Raw genomic sequence first — 17,343 nt, 5'->3', positions numbered from 1 at the left:
CGCGAAATGATTAGTCTCATTATATGATACCATTAATAATATAGACTTACATTTCACTAGGATGACCATAGATATGAAGGAAATCGAACACGAGGATTTTCATGAGCAGCAGAAAGATCATTCCAAATTACAATCGTATATGAACTTTACAATTACAATAGAAAAACAGAAACATACGGTTATATATTCATTACAGAAATTACAGCATGAAATACATAAGATTAAGGACAAAAGCTACACACTTTTGTAGACTCATTACCAAGCTCCTTGATCACGAACACTCAAACACAGCAACACCCGAACGCTCGTCCAACATGACCACTACACTGCACGAACACCGCACACTCAAACTTGGCGATCACCTAGGTCACGAACACCCCGAACAACACAAACGGCCTCCACAGAACGTCGATGGTATCGAGTTGAGTATGACACCACCAAGAAGGCTACTTGGTATTCTCGGTGTGAGAATCCAGAGGGTGGGATCTGTGTAAACTTGGTTTGAGGCAGAAGAATGAGGAAATAACAATCGTGTAAATGATTGAGCAAGTGGGAGATGGCAGAATCTATCGTATAGGTCGATGCCCAATCGTTTAAGAAAAACTAAGAGATCGTCTAGCAAAAGTTATGCGATCATTTAGTTCATCGCTTAGTTAAGTGTATGTCGCCTACAAACACTCCACGATCGTTTACCTTGTCCAAGTTGTCGCTTAGTAAATCCTATTTACTTGACAACTTTCGTGAGAATTTTTCTGAAAGAGGAAATCTCAAAAAACTTTTTTTTACAAAAACTTACTAAAATTAGGAAAGCATTTTCCTTTTATCTTACAGTTACCATGAAACTACCAATAACCTACTACTCAATTGGTTATTAGAAAAAAAGAGATAATTATCCAATAATTAATATTATTACAAATATAAATGATAACCAACTTATTATACTATATTTATAACCTATAGTTTTAATATTCCATTTCATGAAACATATAAACCATAGCCCTTTTTCTATTCCATGGTATTTAATGTAAATCTCATTTATATTAATCCTCTACTAGATGTATCTCATGCATCATATCGATCATATCATATATAATTAAATTACCTCTTGTTAATTTGAACATTTCAAATCAACACCAAGAACTTATCCTCAACTAAATCTATTGAACTACCAAGGGGACCTTATGGACCTATAGCTCAAAGCTTCAACTGTACGTGAATTACTGACTAAACTCTTTAGTCACAGGATCGACCATCTGTTAACTATCAGACACTTCACTAAAGACCGACAGCTGAACTCTCCTTACCACAGATCTATTATGTGTCCATATTAACTAATCAACAGTGCGACAACCCTTTACAAATCGCTCGTAAGTATAGTTCGATCAATAACCGTTATGCCCCTGTAGTTACATCTAACTCCTTAAGTACCACTGATCCCTCTAATGAACATAAGTCATAGTCCTATTATGATTGAGTCCTCTCTTTCAAAGAGAAGTTGTGGCCACTATGTTCAAGCTCCGGAATCAGCCTTTAAGGGAGTAATCTATCTACTTACCCCTACTTTAAGGAAGGAGTGAATTCCATTTTGCATATTGAGTTCCCAGCTCCCAAATCAGACAAGTCCCAAAAAAGGTAGGCATGTTGAGTTGGCAATCAGGCCACTCTCACCTATACTAATCAAAAGACCGTCCTCAAAGGCAGGAGTTCCCAGAACACTCAGGATTGAGGTCGTGTCACCTATGGTCGTTTAGGTGAGATGCAAGTCTCTAGTATCAACGGTGTTATATACATGTCTAGTCATCTTGTGGTATAGATGTTATACAAACTTTTCGTATAGGACACTGTCGTTCGTACGTCTTCACATGAATGGTTAGGATCTACCATCTGTAGTAGTTTACAACACTTGCAAATTTTTACAAAGTGGGTCGTATCCGTAGTGTCACCAGGATCAGGTATCCCACCTTAATCCTTATACTACAGACCTATTTAGGTGATCACTTAAGGCATGATCTACTTGTATATCACATATACATGCTTAAGTTTACATAAGATAACCATAGAGCTTTGTTTATTAGATATGAGTAAATGCCAGAATGAAATAATAGTTATTTTATTCATAAAACAATGTGTATCATTACAAACAATGAGACTCCGAGAGAATTAGGACACTAATCCCAACAAGGTGATATGACCTGAATCCTAAGTGAGTTGTGAACTCTTGCCTATGAAGGTGGTCCTTTGATTTGTATGGGTGAGAGTGGCCTGATGGCCGACTTAATAAGCATACCATTTTGGAGATTCGTCTGATTGGAGAGCTGGGAACACAGCTACATGAGACAGAATTCACTCCTTCCCTAATGTCTGAGTAAATAGATAAATTGCTTCCTTAAAGGCTGATTCTATGGCTTGAACAATGTCGCACCCTTTCTTGGCCCAAGAGGGGTTTGGTCATAGTTGGACTATGACTTATTGTTCCTTAGAGGGATCAGTGGTACTTAAGGAGTCGGATGTAACTACTTGGGCAAAACAGTAATTTTAGCTCAGCTATACTTACGAGCAATTTGTAAAAGGTGATTGCGCTGTTGACTGGTTATATTCAATGGACACAAAAATATATCTGTAGTGCGAATAGTGCAGTTGTTGGTCTTCAGTGGAATGATCGGCAGTTAATGGATGTTGGATAATTTTATTAAAAGAGTTTAATTAATTATCCAAGTACCATCGAAGCTTTAATCTACAGGTTCATAAGGTCCCCTCTATAGCTCATCAGAGATTATTGAGAATCAATTTTGGATTAATTTTAATTATTTAAATTAATTGAGGGAATTAACTATATGTGATATAATTAATTTAACTTAATTGTATATGATATAATTAATATAATGTATTCGATATATTATAATATAAAATTTATTTGAGAGGAAATAAATATTTGGATATGATTGAAATATTAGTCATATGGATGAGATTCATATAATTAAGTTTAGTATAAATGTGACTTATATTAAATATTATGCACGTTTGAGAGAAATAAAAATTATATGTTATAGTGTATTTGATACAATATAAAAACTACAGGTTATATGTTATATACGATATAACATATGGTTGAATATATATATATATATATATATATATATATATATGATGAGTTAGTTATCATATGAATATATATTAATTTTATTATATTTGTTAAAAAATAAATTTTGAATTTAATTTTAGGGGAGTTATAATTTCTTTTCCTCTTTTCTCTCGTTTGACACGTGTGTTGGTGGGGTTGTTCAAGAGATCTTCTTCTATTTTACACAAAGGATTAAGATCTCACTGAAAATTTTTCTTTTCCTCTCCAAAAATACTCTCTCTCTTCCTAAAATATACAGAGCCCACACCTCATGTGATTCTCTTCCCCTATAGATAATACAGAGGAAACTCTTGTGGTGGTGGCCATTTTGGTTTGTTGCAATTTTTGGAGATCGTGTTTCCAAGCGTGTTTGTGACCAATTCGGAGAAGAGGAATCACACGAAGAAATTTTTCTTCAAGGGTAAGTCTTCTCTAAACCCTAATTCCTATTTCCTCTTCAATTGCATGTTGTAAATTTTTTATGATAATGCATTATATTTTCTGTAAATTAATGTTTATGTGCAAAATTAAAAATTGGGAACGAACATGCTGCCGCTGTGGAACTTCACCGTTCCTTCAGTCTTCATATTTGTTCTTGGATTAAAAGGGTAATCTAGGGAAGGGTATGACATCATATATCTCCTTTTTTATCATTTGATCACAACGATAAGCTTATTAAATCCAACGATGATTAAGCAAGGACAACAATTGATTTATTTGGCTAGCAGCCTAATTGGATCTAAAATTTATAAATTAGATCTTGTTGAATAATTAAAGTCGCTTGAATCTAAAGTTTAACTCAATTCAAACCCATAGTGCAAATTTGAGCCAAAGAAGATATTGAGCCTAAGCCTAAGCCCAAGCTCAATTTTTTGGCCCAAAAGCAACTGTGCCAAAACCCATATAAGACCAACGAAAACTCTATAGACCCCTTCATTTGAGAACCCATAAGAACTAAAGATTGAATTCTAAAGAAGAATATAACTCCCTGAAGCTCTAAAGATCTAGAGATTGGGAGAACTCAAATTCGAAAGCTCTAAAGACCGAAACTCTAAAACTTTTAAGTTTTGAAGACCAAACCTCTGAAGCTCTTAAAGTTCTGAAGATCGAAGCTCTCAAGTTCTCAAGTTCTCAAGACTGAAGCTCTCAAGCTCTAAAGACCGAACTCTAAAATTCTCAAGCTCAAATGATCATCTTTTGCTCTCTTGAAGGTTTAAAAATTAAATATCAGAAAACTCTTTGAAGCTCTTGAAGTCATAAACTCCAAAGAAGCTTCGAAGTAGAAGTCAGAGGCTTTAAAAGAAATTCTAGAGAGAATTCAGAAAACATAAATTTCCTAAACTCTTGAGAACAAGCTAATAAGTCCCAAAGACAAATCAACTTTGAGAACAAGCTACGAAACCCTCAAGATAAGTCTACTTTTCGAGATAAAGTATCAAATGATCAAATACTAGAGACTGTACATACTATAATTAAATCAATTAAAATTTAAAATTCATTCAACGAATCAAATTTCTCTAAAAATCTCGTCAAACAATGTCTAAAAAATTATAAAATATATTTTTAGTATGAAATTGATAGGATTTAGATGGAAATAGCGTAGAGTTGATTTCTTTTCATGTCGAAATTTATCTTTTCAGGCGAGTAATTTAATTCTCGATTTTGTATTCAATCAAATTTTAATTGGGTGCAAATATTGATTTTATTGAAATAATCTAATTACATTTTTTAGTTTTTAATCTAACTTTTTTTGGTTGGTGAATAAACAAAAATTGAATAGAGAGTGAAATTCACTATTTTAGAATCTAATTTGATTAAATTGAAAAGTTAGGTTTATAATTGACAATTTTTTTGGGAATTGGTTCCCATTTTGTAGGTTAAAATATAATTTTTGTCTTTGTATTTTCAAGAAATTTTAAATTTAGTACTTAAAGTTAATTTTATTAAAAATGACCAAATAATAATAATAATAATTTTCATGCAAAGAAATACAACATTTAAATATGTTTTCATGATATACAGAGAAAATACTAATAAATAACAAAAATATTTTTCAAAAAAAGTCAACAATAAACTAGTAATATAAACTAAATATAAGATTTATTGAGAGAACCTGAACTAAATTTTAATATTTCAAAGTATAAGAATTAAAATTAAACCGACTTTAAAATACATTACCAGAATGGTACTTCAACTCATAGTGTATTTCTTTCTATAAAAATTATTATATTATTAAATAAGTTACAATAAAAATAAATACTAAAATTGAATGAACTACAAAATACATATACCAAAAAATAGTATTTAGTATTTTAACCAAAAGTAAGGTTAATAATGACTTTTCATTAAAAGAAAGTAACTGCCAATTTCATAATTTCAGGATTGCCTCCATTAATTCTGAAACTCCCCACATGTGCACGTATATTCCTAATATAATATTCATTCTTTTTTGTTTTTATTTTATTCTGATACATTACTTTAAAAAGTTCAGTTTTAAACCTTAAAACTAGCTTTTAATTCACTGTTGATTTTTTTATTTAAAAATATATTTACATGGTCTTTTGGAAAAATATTAATAATATTATTTAATCAATTTCAATAAAAATAATTTTAAAGTACTAAATTTAAGATTTATTGAAAGTATAGATATTAGACTTACCATTTATTAAAAGTAAATGAAAGGAATTCCAAAGTATAAGAAGAACATTTTTTATGTCCTAAAGTTTTATGTTAAAGAAATTACATTCTTAGTTCACAAATTATTAGAACTTATATATATGGGTAGGATAAATTAATGATAGGAATGAAATATAGTGAATTTGCATGAAATTGTATAGAACAATATAATATAAAGTAAATTTCTTAAATCTAAAATATAAAACTCTTTATTAAAAAAAAACTAAAATATAATTAAATGGGGGGATTTTCTCCATGGTTGCAAGAATTATTTATTTATTTATTTATTAGTTTATTGTAAAAGGGTTGTTGTACTTGTAGGAAGACTTGAACCATACATCATTCTTTGCTTTGCTTTGCTTGCCTGATAGAAGTAGATAGGGAAAAATTTTAAAATATGAATAATACAGAAAAAATTCAAAACATAATAAATAATAATAATAATAATAATGGAAGATAGGAAATAGGTTAAAACTCCATTTTGGTCTTGTACTTTTAGATGTATTCAATTTTAATTAACCTTTATATTTTCAAATGTCAAATGTCAAATTTCAGTTCATATAATTTTAATAAATTTTAAATTAAGTTCTTCAAAGTTAATTTTTATCGAAATTGGCTAAATAATAATAATATATTTTCATGCAACAAAATATAATATGAGAATATGTTTTTAAAATTTAAAGTAAAAATGTAAAAAAATAACAAAAACGTTTTTGAAAAAAAAATCAACAATAAACGAGCTACAGAGACTAAATTTAAGTTTCTTGAAAGTATAGAGACTAAAATTAGACATTTGGAAATACGAAGATTAAAATTGAAGAAAGGGACCAAAATGATATTTTAACATAGAAAATATTAATTACCTGGTCCTCCCAGTTTGTATTAAAAGTAATGAGCAAAAGCAGTATGGATTGTAGACAACTTCCACATGTGATTCCCATCCACAGTCCCTGCAAAAATATTTAATTATTAATTTACAATAATGATCACTATATGCCATTTCCCTTATTCATAAAATTTTACACAACTTAGAGACTCAATTTTGATATACAAGTTTTATTTTCATGACTAAAGTTTGAATTAAATTAAATTACAAGTTTACTTTCTTAAAAAAATTCAATTATTGCAAATTTTTGTACATAGTTTCAAAAGTACATTTAGTATTATCAAATTAATAAAAATGATATTTCATATTTGAGACCTTATTTTTAAAAAGGGGCAAAAAAAAAAACTATAATTAAGTATATGAGCAAATTCACCAAGAACCACCTCTCGATTAATTCCTGAAAAAATAATTTTAAATGATTTTACTAGAAAATATCTAGTATTGTTGTAGTACATATTCATGTCATTCATTATTTGACATATCATTAAATAATTTATTAATTAATTAAAATTATTTCGTAGACCTTATATAATTCTTAAATGCTACGTGACAAATGAATGAAAGTAATATGAAAAATTGTAGTTGGTAGGGAGGAGAAATAATGATTAGTAATGAAATAAAAAGAAATAATAATTACCTTGCCACCAAAATGAAGCAAAAAAGTGAAGGTAATGGCACAAGGCAACCCAAGTAAGTAATAAGCTCCAAGATTGACCAATGCTCCAATCTTCTGCCATCCACATCCTCTGGCTGTCCCTGAATCGGCCCATACGACACATGTATTACAGTAACACGAGAAACAAAACCATATTTTTCTACATAAAACATTTATAATGACGTACCTGAGAGGACGCCTTGGATGGCGTCCATGAAGTTGGAGATGGCGAGTATTGGCATGATTGCACTCAAGTAATTAACAACTTGTACCTCATTTGTGAACACCAAACCCCATATGTTTCTTACTGAAATTAGTACAACTCCTATTGCAATTCCTTCTGCTAACCCCAAAACCACCACTACCTTTACTGCTAACTCAGCTGCCAATGCCCTTCCTGCCCCTAACTCATTTGATACTCTTGTGCTTCATTTTCACAATACCAAAATTTTAACATTCAACTATTTTTTTTCCCTCTAGTTTCTATTTGGTTCTTAAATTTTAAGATCTTATTCTTTTACTCAAGTTTTTAGTTTGATTTAAACTTAATTTAAGGTTTGGAAATGTTACAAATTCACCTTTGATATTTGAATTTCATCTCTATGTTTCAAGATTTACACTTTTGACCTCCATTTTTCACTAAATGCTCTTCCACCCTTTAGCATTAATGTCTATTAATTAATTTTAGAGTAATTATAAAGTAAAATTTTAAATTAATAATGATGAAAACCTAGTGAAACTTAATTAATTATATATTTTTTTAAATTAATTAACAAACATTCACACTAAAGATTGAAAATGAGTATTTAGTGAAAAAAAACAATGTTAAAAGTATAAATCTTACCATTTAGAGACCAAATTTAGGATGGAATTGAAGTCAAACTCATAAAAATATATGAGCCAAGTAGAAACTAGAGGTAAAATGTAGAGACTAAAAAAATATTTTCCTCGTAAAAAAAAAAAAAAATCATTTATTACCTCACAGCACTGCCGAGACCATAAGCGATTCTAAAAACCAGCGAACTTGTGCTAAGGCTGCACCCAAAAATTAACTTTTTCTAGTAACATCCAATTACAAATTTGCCCTTTAACTTTAAATTTAGGGTAGTGTCTAATTCATCATTGTACTTTTGAATTAACTTATAAATTTTAATGGATTAGCACATTACTCTTTATAAAACAAAGAATTGGTTGATTTCAACCTTAAAAACAGTCCCTACTATTTGATAAAATCCTCATATAAGAACTATTTATAAAAATTTGATCAAATCATAGAGACTAAATTCTAATTATAAATTATAAAGATTAAATTCTAACTTTCTACGAACCATAGAAATTATATTTACAATTTAATCAATTTTAAACTAGTAAAAGAGTAAGACTAAGCTTCAAAGTTAGAAAAGGGAAGAAAGCCAAACCTGATTGATAGCATCGATGTTTCTAGCTCAGGATTGGGAAGAAGCCCCGACATGAGAACTAAAAACTCATACGACCAGAACTCCAAGCTATCAACCATGTATTAGATTATATTAGAAAAATACTTAGGCATATATCCTAGACTATATCAATCTTTATAATTCTCATCCAATTGTCAAATCATAATTTGTGATGTGATAGATTCTTCTTAATTCTCTTGAATATTTTTATCTCTCTCACAAAGTTGGGTGATCTCATATATTACTCATAATATTGTATCACGCATCTAGAACGGTAAATTAGTATTGTTCGGCTAAAATTTTAGAAGTAATTCGAAAGTCATTCCAAGCTCACTCTGAAGGAGAGACAGAATCCAAATCGAGTTACTAACCAAACCATGAGAGAAGAAGGGACAGCCAAAGCCAAGAAGGCAATCAAATTCTTGAATCCATGAATGGAAAATCCAGTCCAAGTCTTTTGGCAATGAGGAGATAAGTTGATATAGAAAGCCAAAATGAAGACATTGATCCAATAAGTAATGGCAGTTGAGAAAGCAGCTCCTTTAATGCCAAATTCAAAACCAAAAACCAAACCCCAACAAATCAAAAGATGAATGAAACTTGAAACTGCAGTGGAAAGCAACAATGGAGAAGTGAGATGTTGAGTCTGTAAGAATCTAAATTGACACTGAAGAAGACCATAGGGAATAATGCTGGGGATTAGCCATTTGCCATAAATCCCAGCTTGCTCTGAGATCAGAGGATCCTGTTTAAGAATGGTCAAGATTTGTTCAATGGAAGCCCACAAAAGGGCTATGGGAATACAGATAAGTGAAAGAACAACCATGGCTCTTTGCATATGAATCCCAAGCATTTCATATTGTTTTCCTCCATATGCTTGTCCACATAATGTCTCTAATGCACTGCCCATTCCCAACTACAAAAACAAACAAACACTCTATTCAAATCATGTTTGTGATGATGTTCATTGCCTAATCATTGCTCATATTCTTTGGCCCTTCAAGATATTGTACACATAGTTAAAAGAAAATTAAAGATAAGCATCAGAATGATCAAAATGAAATAATTCCAAAAGTAATCATCTTGCATTTATTGAAACATTCTTTAAAGATCAATGAAGTTTAAAAATCGATAAAACAAATTAAGAGAGATTTTGAAATTTTTAGGGGGCAAGAAGTAGAGAAATTGAAACCAAAAATGAAAAGGAGTTCCAAAAGAAAACTTTTAAGAAATCGACCATCAAAGATAAACAGAAAACGTAAAACAATAGGTGATTAACGTCTATATTTATATGATTTATTAACAGTTATTAGCTATGACAGGAGGGGAGAGCAATTTATTATGTGGGAGAAAATATCATATCACAGAGTTAGAGGCGTCAGTAAGGTTAGAGAATTTATATAAGAGTATTATAATTACATAGCACACTCCTCTAAACTCTAGGACCAAAATCGTAAATAACGTGAATAGGATAAAAACGCACCTCTAGCGTCATTGATGGAAAAAAATAAGAGACATTTTTGAAAAGGTTAGAATGCCTTGAATCTGATATCTAAGGTCAGTGTATTGTATAAACTCTCTAACCCAGAGGTGTTTCTGAATGTGTAATATGATTATGTTTATGTTTGATTGTTGATTTCGGACGAAAAAAGTAAGATTGAAATCAGAAATGAAAAGGAGTTTCAAAAGAAAACAACGGGGAATAAAGGCAGCAGAAGATCAAAGCAAAGCAAGTGGGGAAAGATAGGGAAGAGGCAAGTATATACATATATACCAAGAGACTAAAGCCAGTAACTCCAGCAAAAGAGAGAGCCATTGAAGCACCAGAGAGTTGAAGCTCTCCAAGATGACCAATGAACATTATTGATATCAGCTGCAAACTATATTGCAGAAAACTGACCAAAACCATAGGACCTGCCAACCCCATCTGCTTCTTTACCTCTGTAATCACTTCCTCCCATTTCTCTCCATTGATCAATTTAATCTTCAAATCCCTCAGTAGGGACTTTGAAAGCAAATGGGTTTCAAGATCAAGAAATTCTGTGCTCCCATTTTCATCCATCTTTCTGAGCAACAGTGTAGCACTAAACTCTGATGAATTCAAGTATCTCTCCAATCCCAAGGCACTTCCCTTTTAATGGAAACCCATCAAGGGAGTTGCTATTTTTAAATTAATACAGAAATGGGGGCACGTGAAACACTGAGGAGGATTAGTTTAATTTAGAGAAGTAAACGCAATAATCGCATTATATGCATTATTAGTTGAGAAAGAAGAAGATGGAGGACAGAACTTTCATATATTTGAGAATGAAACATTATTGTTAAAGTTAAATGAGAAGAGGCTTAGTTGGGAAATGAACAGGAATAATAAGTAGAAGAAATTGCATGTAGTTGGGTTGGCAGTGTGAAGGGCTTTGGCAGCGCAGAGACAACGCACCATTGTTTCTTTCGGTGGCAGTTCAATTTTGAAACACTTTTCTATAAAAACCCACAATATCATTATTAACATTTTACCCATTTTCACGTCATCAATCATCTTTCTTCCCTCCTTCCACTTTCACACACTTCATTTCAGCTATTGATTTTCAATATACATGCACGAAAATAAGAACAAATTCAAAGCAGGATCTCCTACGATCAATATCTCAAACACCCACTCCGCCGTTTGTGGTTGATTTCTTTGCTTCCTGATATTTGAGTTTTCATTGACATTATTATTATTATTATTATTATTATTATTATTTGTTGATTTGGATGTTAATACTGCTACTTTTTGTCATGAGCTTCAAAAAGAAAACAAATCTGCTCATGTTATTGCAGTTTTGACTTCCTCTTGTTTTAGTTAATCTAGAAAGAGATTTTTCCTGATAACATTCACCCACCTAATCAACTTAGATGAAGAGTGGCTTTTTCTTGAGAAAAAAAATATGGGGCACAAATATATATATTGGCATGTGGGATAAAATCCACGCACGCCCTATAATTTATTCAGAAAAAGGATTTCTTGAGATATCGCTCAAAAGTCTATTTTTGTTAATACGTGACTAACTCAACAACAATATATACTAAATAAATAAATTCATCAGAATTTAAACTAAATAAATAAATGTTCACTTATTTCTCTGTCCTTCACATGTATATTTATATACATGATGTGATAGTGAGATTGGTAATGAATAACCAATGATTGAATTACTTAGAAGAGAACCTGCAGAAGAAAGTTCAGTTTATAATCCATTCAGTCATCAAAAGGGTAAAAGACATTAATTTGGAGTGAAAATTATTACCATCATTTATCTGCTAAACGAGAGTTATCCAGGTCAAACTGGATGGGGAAATATGGTTATTCGAGTGAACAGTAAGGATAAATGTACAGTATGGGGAGAAATTCATGGTAAGTAATAGAAACACTGCAAAAATGCATTGTACCAAACTCATCCAGGCTTTAAACTCCAACAAAATTTGCTTGTAATTGTGGTCTATTTATGAAGTTCTCACGACACTATATATAAAGAATCTAGTGAACCTGATTGAGGCATATCGTCAAGGAGACCCAAAATCAGTGGGGGAAGAGTGCAAAAATTGGGGAAAGACCTCCATCAAATTATAGCTGTTGATCAAGATACGAGTCTCTTGGAGATCTGGGAGATCCAACGATACCAGACACGGTCTCTGAAACGCCAGAAACGTAAGTCTTCAACCAAGAGGTGCTTCGCGTCAGCCATCCAGTCTGCGTCTGTTCGTCCATTTCAAGATTTCTTTTTCTATCTTCCTCCTCCAGAATTTCAAGCCATCTCTTGGACATGAATGTCCTCACAGCATCCGGTCCTTTGTTTACCACTTCCACTGGTGGAATTGTAAGAGGATTTTGCTCCAAGTTTAGTTTCTTTAAATTCTCAAGATGGCCAAATGTATCAGGTAGAGCGTGAATCTGGTTATTGCTGAGATCAAGTTCCCTAAGGCTGGATAAATCACCAAATGTATGTGGAAGTTCAGTAAGGTCAGTAAAATTACTGCCTAGGTTGAGATACTCAAGTTGTGTCAGTTTCCCAATTGCTTGAGGAAGGCCATGAAGCTCGTTGAAATGAGCATCCAGATAACGCAAAGAGCTCATACCACAAACAGAAGAGGGAAGTGAACGTAGCTTGTTTAACTGGATAGCAAGCTTCTCCAAATTCACCAGCTCATGGCCAATATTTGTTGGCAAGTACGTTAGACTGTTGAAGCTCACATCTAACTCCACCAAAGACCTGCTCATTTAAAATACAAAATATAAAAGTCTTGAAATTTGCGGCAGAAAATTCTCCATCAAGGCATGCAGATGCACAATAAAACGTCGCTGAATACATTTTTAAAAAATCATATGAAATGCGGGTGCGGACAGTCCTGGAGAAATGCTAGGAAGATGTTATTTCTTGAATTAGTAAAATCTTGTACCTGCAATGGCATATTGTGTCAGGAAGGGCATGCAACTTGTTCCCAGAGATATTCAGGAGTTTCAGCTTTTGTAATAAGCCAATTGAGTCGGGCAGTGACTCCAGGAGATTGGATGAGGCATTCAGCTCCTCAAGATTTTCTAAGCCAGATATTGAATCGGGGATAATCTGAAGTTATTGTAAATGTGAGTGAAAGAAACAAAAGATAATTAAAGGAATAAATCATACAAATAAATATTCGTTTATCCTGAATTTTCAACTAAGCCAACTCACATCCAAGTCCAACATTGACAGAAATGTGAAAAGGCACATGCTATTCATGACAAAGGCAGTTGAGAAGAGTAATAATATACGTATACTAAAGCAAAAATAGCCCAACCACAAATTTTAGATGCAAAGTTCTTTTGAGGAGGAAGCACAGGAAATTTCATGAATGAAGTGAGAAAGGAAATATAAAACACTCCTGAACCCCAAGAGGGGATTTACAAGAAATCTAACCAACTCGTAATTACAGAAGAAAAACCGAAGGCTTTGAAAGGACGGCTGCATTTACACCCACCCCCCCACAAAAAAAAAAAAAGAAAAGAGAGAGAGAGAGAGCATCAAAAGTGAGCAAATTCATAAAACTTAGTGATAGCACTCAAAAAGTGCTATTTTCCTTGAGCTTAATTTGGGATAATTTTGCTATTTAATGTGTTAAATATGTTATTTTGTAGATATTGAGTACCCAAGAGGTAGAACTGAGCATTAGCGAGCTCAAGGAGCTGAAACGGACCAAATCAAAACCCTAACAAAGCAACCAGGTCAAACGGAAGAAAAGATGCGGAAATTACGAGATTGCCCCTCAGGGCAGCGCTGCAGAACCTCCCATGTGCTGCGGCACAGCGCTTGTAGACAAAACATGTACATTTTGCGTAGTGCCATGGTGCTCCGAAGTCTTTACGGAAGATAGCAATGCGCGCAATGTTGCTCCTCAGTGTCGCGATGCCCCCTGCTGTTATATAGCCCTTTCCCCAATTTCAGGTCATTCTATCTCGGGCTTTCAGCCTCCAATCCGATTTTCTCCTCCCCTCTTCTCCTTCCCTCTGTAGTTCTTGCTTTTTGGGAGTATTTTATGATTGTAAAGCTTATCTTGGACCGGATTTAAGACTAAGGTAAGGCTAGCTTAGGGCTAGGTGAAACTCATTGTTTGATTTTGAGGATTAATGCTTAATTTCTAATATTTTCATGGAATTTCTTTGGTTCTTAGAGTTGTTTTATGTTCAATGCTTAGAATATATGCTTGATGTGGCCAATCTCCATGTATTCTTTGCTAGGCTAGAGTTTGATGCATGTTGTGCTTCATATCATTGTGTTGATTACCAAGTAGCAAATCCAAGGGATTGGGTTAGTTTCAACTTCTATGTATAGCTAAGGGGTTAATGCATAATTTGTTTGTATGAATGTCTTGATTACAAGTAGCAATTCCTAAGCATGCTTGTGAGTAAATTTGAGGTGGTCTAGGATAGCCCTTTTGCCACATTGCATTGCTAGGATAGTCGATTAGTAACTTAGGGGCTTCTCAAGTTATTAATTATCCTAGTGAAATCACCTAGGCTTAATGCGGATGTTATGGTATCGAGCATCTAGTTTAATCAAGAAATTAATTAATGCATTAGGGCGTTTGACTCAGTTTTCGGGCAAGTAGGCTACGCACATTAATTCATGAGAATTCTTTGATGGAAATCTGATGATCGAATCAAACAATTGGGTGAATCCTATCCTCTAAGCTAGGCCTATTTTACTTTATTGTACTTTAATTTTCCACAATTTACATTCACCCACTTTATTTTCCTCGCTTTAAATTCTCAATCCTTCCAAAAACCCCTGGTAGAAATCCTAATCAGCTTGAAACTACATTTGTGGTTCCCTGCAAATTGACCCATTCTTGCCACTTGTACTATGTAGTAGTATAGGTAGTAGTGATTGGTAACTAAAAATTTTATTTGATCGTCGGAGAATAACCATTTGGTTTTTGAAAATTGGGCTAGTTTTCTTACTTTTTTTTTTTTTTTTGGCTTTCAAAGCAGTTTTCTCACCATTCTTAACAATTATTTTCATATTTCCTAAATAAACATTTGAATTCATAGTCAAATTCTAAAAACAAAAACAAGTTTGAAAACACTCCTTAAAAAGCATATAACAAGACAAAGGAGCTGAGGGAGAAGTAGCGTTTACCGGCTTAATTTAAAAGCCAAAAATAAAAAATGAAATGGTTATCAAACGGGACTTAAATAAGTCAAATATGAATTAACCTAAATCTTCATCTTAGCCGCCAACCCACAGTGATGGAATTTCTTCCCCGTTTCCAGAATTATATCAGCAACTCCCATCAAAGAAAATTATTAAACATCTCCGGTAGACTTCTCGTCTTGAGCAACATCTTTCTACCAAAGACCACCGTTCTTACGTACCATTGTCCATTGGATTCTATGCTCTCGCCTTAAAACACCTACATTCTTGTGCAGCTTCGTGCACTATCCACTCACTCTAAATGCGCTGTAATTAAAGGACTTATGACAAAGGGGAAAAAAACTCTTGATCCTTGACATCCCAACGTAAATTTTCACAATAAGGCCCTTCTAACAACACCATTGCACTAGAACAAAATGGTCACCATCTTTACGATGACAGTAAAAGAAATTTAAAGAATAGTCCCCATCCATGAATTCCATCTCCAAACATGAAAGAGCACGATATCCTCAATGAGGATCCCCAGTTTGGCCACTATCTATTTGTCTAGAAACTAGATGTTGAAATGCTTAACAAGTGTCGGAAAATTGTTCCAAACATCAATCTTAGGCGAATTGCTATTATAGATGCAAACAAACGGAGGGGGTTAAAAACCAGCTTTGAAACATAACGCACGAAAGTTATGAAACATAGGTCTGATTTAAGACTTCTCCGAGAGTAATGATGATAAGCCATAAGTTAACTGATCGTGCGTTTCTAACAAAGATTCTAATCGCCACATTAGCTACAAAAATCCCCTGTATTCGTATGAAACTAATGAACCCTTCCACCGTACTTGATTTCATAAAGAACCAGTTTAATTCAAGAGCACAGGAATTCCTAATCGGTGGTTAGTATAATGTGAGTAATGTTGATTCCACTACCTATGGCAAGAAGGGATTGAATGTAAGCGAACCTGTAGTTGATTGCTGGAGATATCAAGCACAACCAGTCCACGAATGCGTCCAAAGCCTTCAGGCAAGAACCGCAAGCGTCGGCCGGAGAGACTAATTCGATCGATTTCGTTCTCATTCGCGTCCTGAAGAATACTCGCAACCTCCTCATAGACCTCTTCGCTTACTGGATCCAACTGTTCTTCGTCCTGCAGCCCTCTCTCGGCCGACTCGTAAATCTTCACCAACCTCTCCTCTGCTTCCTTCAACATCTTCTCATACGCCTCGTGCATCTCATCCAGTTGCACAATAGCCTTATAGACCTGCTTCTCTTTATCCGCCGCCTGACGGCACTCGTTCTCTTTCTCAGCAAGATGCGCCCTCCACTCAAGCAACTCGACATCCGCCGGCCTAGTCGAAAGCACGATTTCCTGAAGCTTGGCAGACAAATTAACTTCAACCTCAGTGAGCTTAGCCTTGGCAGTATCGACAGCCTCATGGTCTGGTCTTTCCCCAAGGGTTTTGAGGACGGATCGGGTCTGAGCAACATCAGATATAGCGGTGGTCATGGAAGCCAAAACCTTAGGGTCGGAGAGATGGGGCATATCATGGACGATTCGGGAGGAGGATGAGGAAGGATCGGAAGGAGTGTGGCGGGAGGCGGGAGATGCAGGTTGTTCGATGTCGAAATCGGTGGCCGGCTGTCGGGGGCTGAGAGAGGGAATTCTGGCCATGACGTAGGAGAGGATGGGGAAACTTTTGGGGTTGGGATCCACGGCCATGGTGAGTGATTGCAGAATAACAAAGGGAAGAAGAAGAAGAAGAAGAAGAAGAAGAAGAAAATAGTGAAGATTTGGGAGTTTTGAAGGTGAAAGATTGAGATATTACAGTCTGCTTAGAGGAAGGAAACCATGGGATTTGGGAAGGGTTCTGTCGTAATTTCATACCCACCGTCTTGTCTTCATCCAC

At 33.9% G+C, this 17,343-nt stretch overlaps 2 protein-coding genes across 4 annotated transcripts; both read right to left on the bottom strand.

The window, feature by feature from the left end:
- Positions 1-160: 160 nt before the first annotated feature.
- LOC120071822 (protein DETOXIFICATION 16-like) lies at positions 161-10,984 on the bottom strand. 3 transcript variants are annotated; one of them, XM_090310683.1, is made up of 8 exons: positions 10,549-10,984; positions 9,146-9,690; positions 8,757-8,843; positions 8,317-8,373; positions 7,526-7,764; positions 7,321-7,439; positions 6,661-6,747; positions 161-486 (listed from the first exon to the last, which is right to left on the bottom strand). In XM_090310683.1, exons 1-8 carry the CDS (start codon positions 10,834-10,836, stop codon positions 346-348), a joined length of 1,563 nt encoding a protein of 520 aa, XP_090166809.1. In that variant the 5' UTR covers positions 10,837-10,984; the 3' UTR covers positions 161-345. The 3 variants fall into 3 exon arrangements, with proteins under 3 accessions (XP_090166809.1, XP_090166810.1, XP_038880136.1); XM_090310684.1 differs by having other exon boundaries at positions 10,541-10,680; XM_039024208.2 differs by lacking the exon at positions 161-486 and adding an exon at positions 5,933-6,161 and having other exon boundaries at positions 10,549-10,977.
- A 1,057-nt stretch (positions 10,985-12,041) lies between these two features.
- On the bottom strand, positions 12,042-17,305 carry LOC120071471 (plant intracellular Ras-group-related LRR protein 9-like). Its single transcript, XM_039023782.2, has 3 exons — positions 16,398-17,305; positions 13,212-13,378; positions 12,042-13,024 (listed from the first exon to the last, which is right to left on the bottom strand). The coding sequence occupies exons 1-3, from the start codon at positions 17,154-17,156 to the stop codon at positions 12,379-12,381; spliced, it is 1,572 nt and encodes a 523-aa protein (XP_038879710.1). The 5' UTR covers positions 17,157-17,305; the 3' UTR covers positions 12,042-12,378.
- Between the last annotated feature and the right edge of the window lie 38 nt (positions 17,306-17,343).

The sequence above is a fragment of the Benincasa hispida genome, chromosome 2 (assembly GCF_027475165.1).
Source record: "Benincasa hispida cultivar pf3 chromosome 2, pf3_genome.v1.1, whole genome shotgun sequence".
In the NCBI taxonomy this organism is placed as follows: Eukaryota; Viridiplantae; Streptophyta; class Magnoliopsida; order Cucurbitales; family Cucurbitaceae; genus Benincasa; species Benincasa hispida.
The sequence above is the reverse complement of the archived record's forward strand: the minus strand, read 5'-3'. Positions and strand labels throughout refer to the sequence as shown.

Coding starts and splice junctions, on each gene's coding strand:
- LOC120071822 (XM_090310683.1), bottom strand. CDS start 10,836: ATGGATGAAAATGGGAGCACAGAATTTCTTGATCTTGAAACCCATTTG. Junction 7,765..8,316: donor GGTCTCGGCAGTGCTGTGAG/GTAATAAATGAT, acceptor GTGAAAATGAAG/CACAAGAGTATCAAATGAGT. Junction 6,748..7,320: donor TGCTTCATTTTGGTGGCAAG/GTAATTATTATT, acceptor ATATTTTTGCAG/GGACTGTGGATGGGAATCAC.
- LOC120071471 (XM_039023782.2), bottom strand. CDS start 17,156: ATGGCCGTGGATCCCAACCCCAAAAGTTTCCCCATCCTCTCCTACGTC. Junction 13,379..16,397: donor TCTCCAGCAATCAACTACAG/GTTCGCTTACAT, acceptor CAATAACTTCAG/ATTATCCCCGATTCAATATC. Junction 13,025..13,211: donor GACACAATATGCCATTGCAG/GTACAAGATTTT, acceptor TTAAATGAGCAG/GTCTTTGGTGGAGTTAGATG.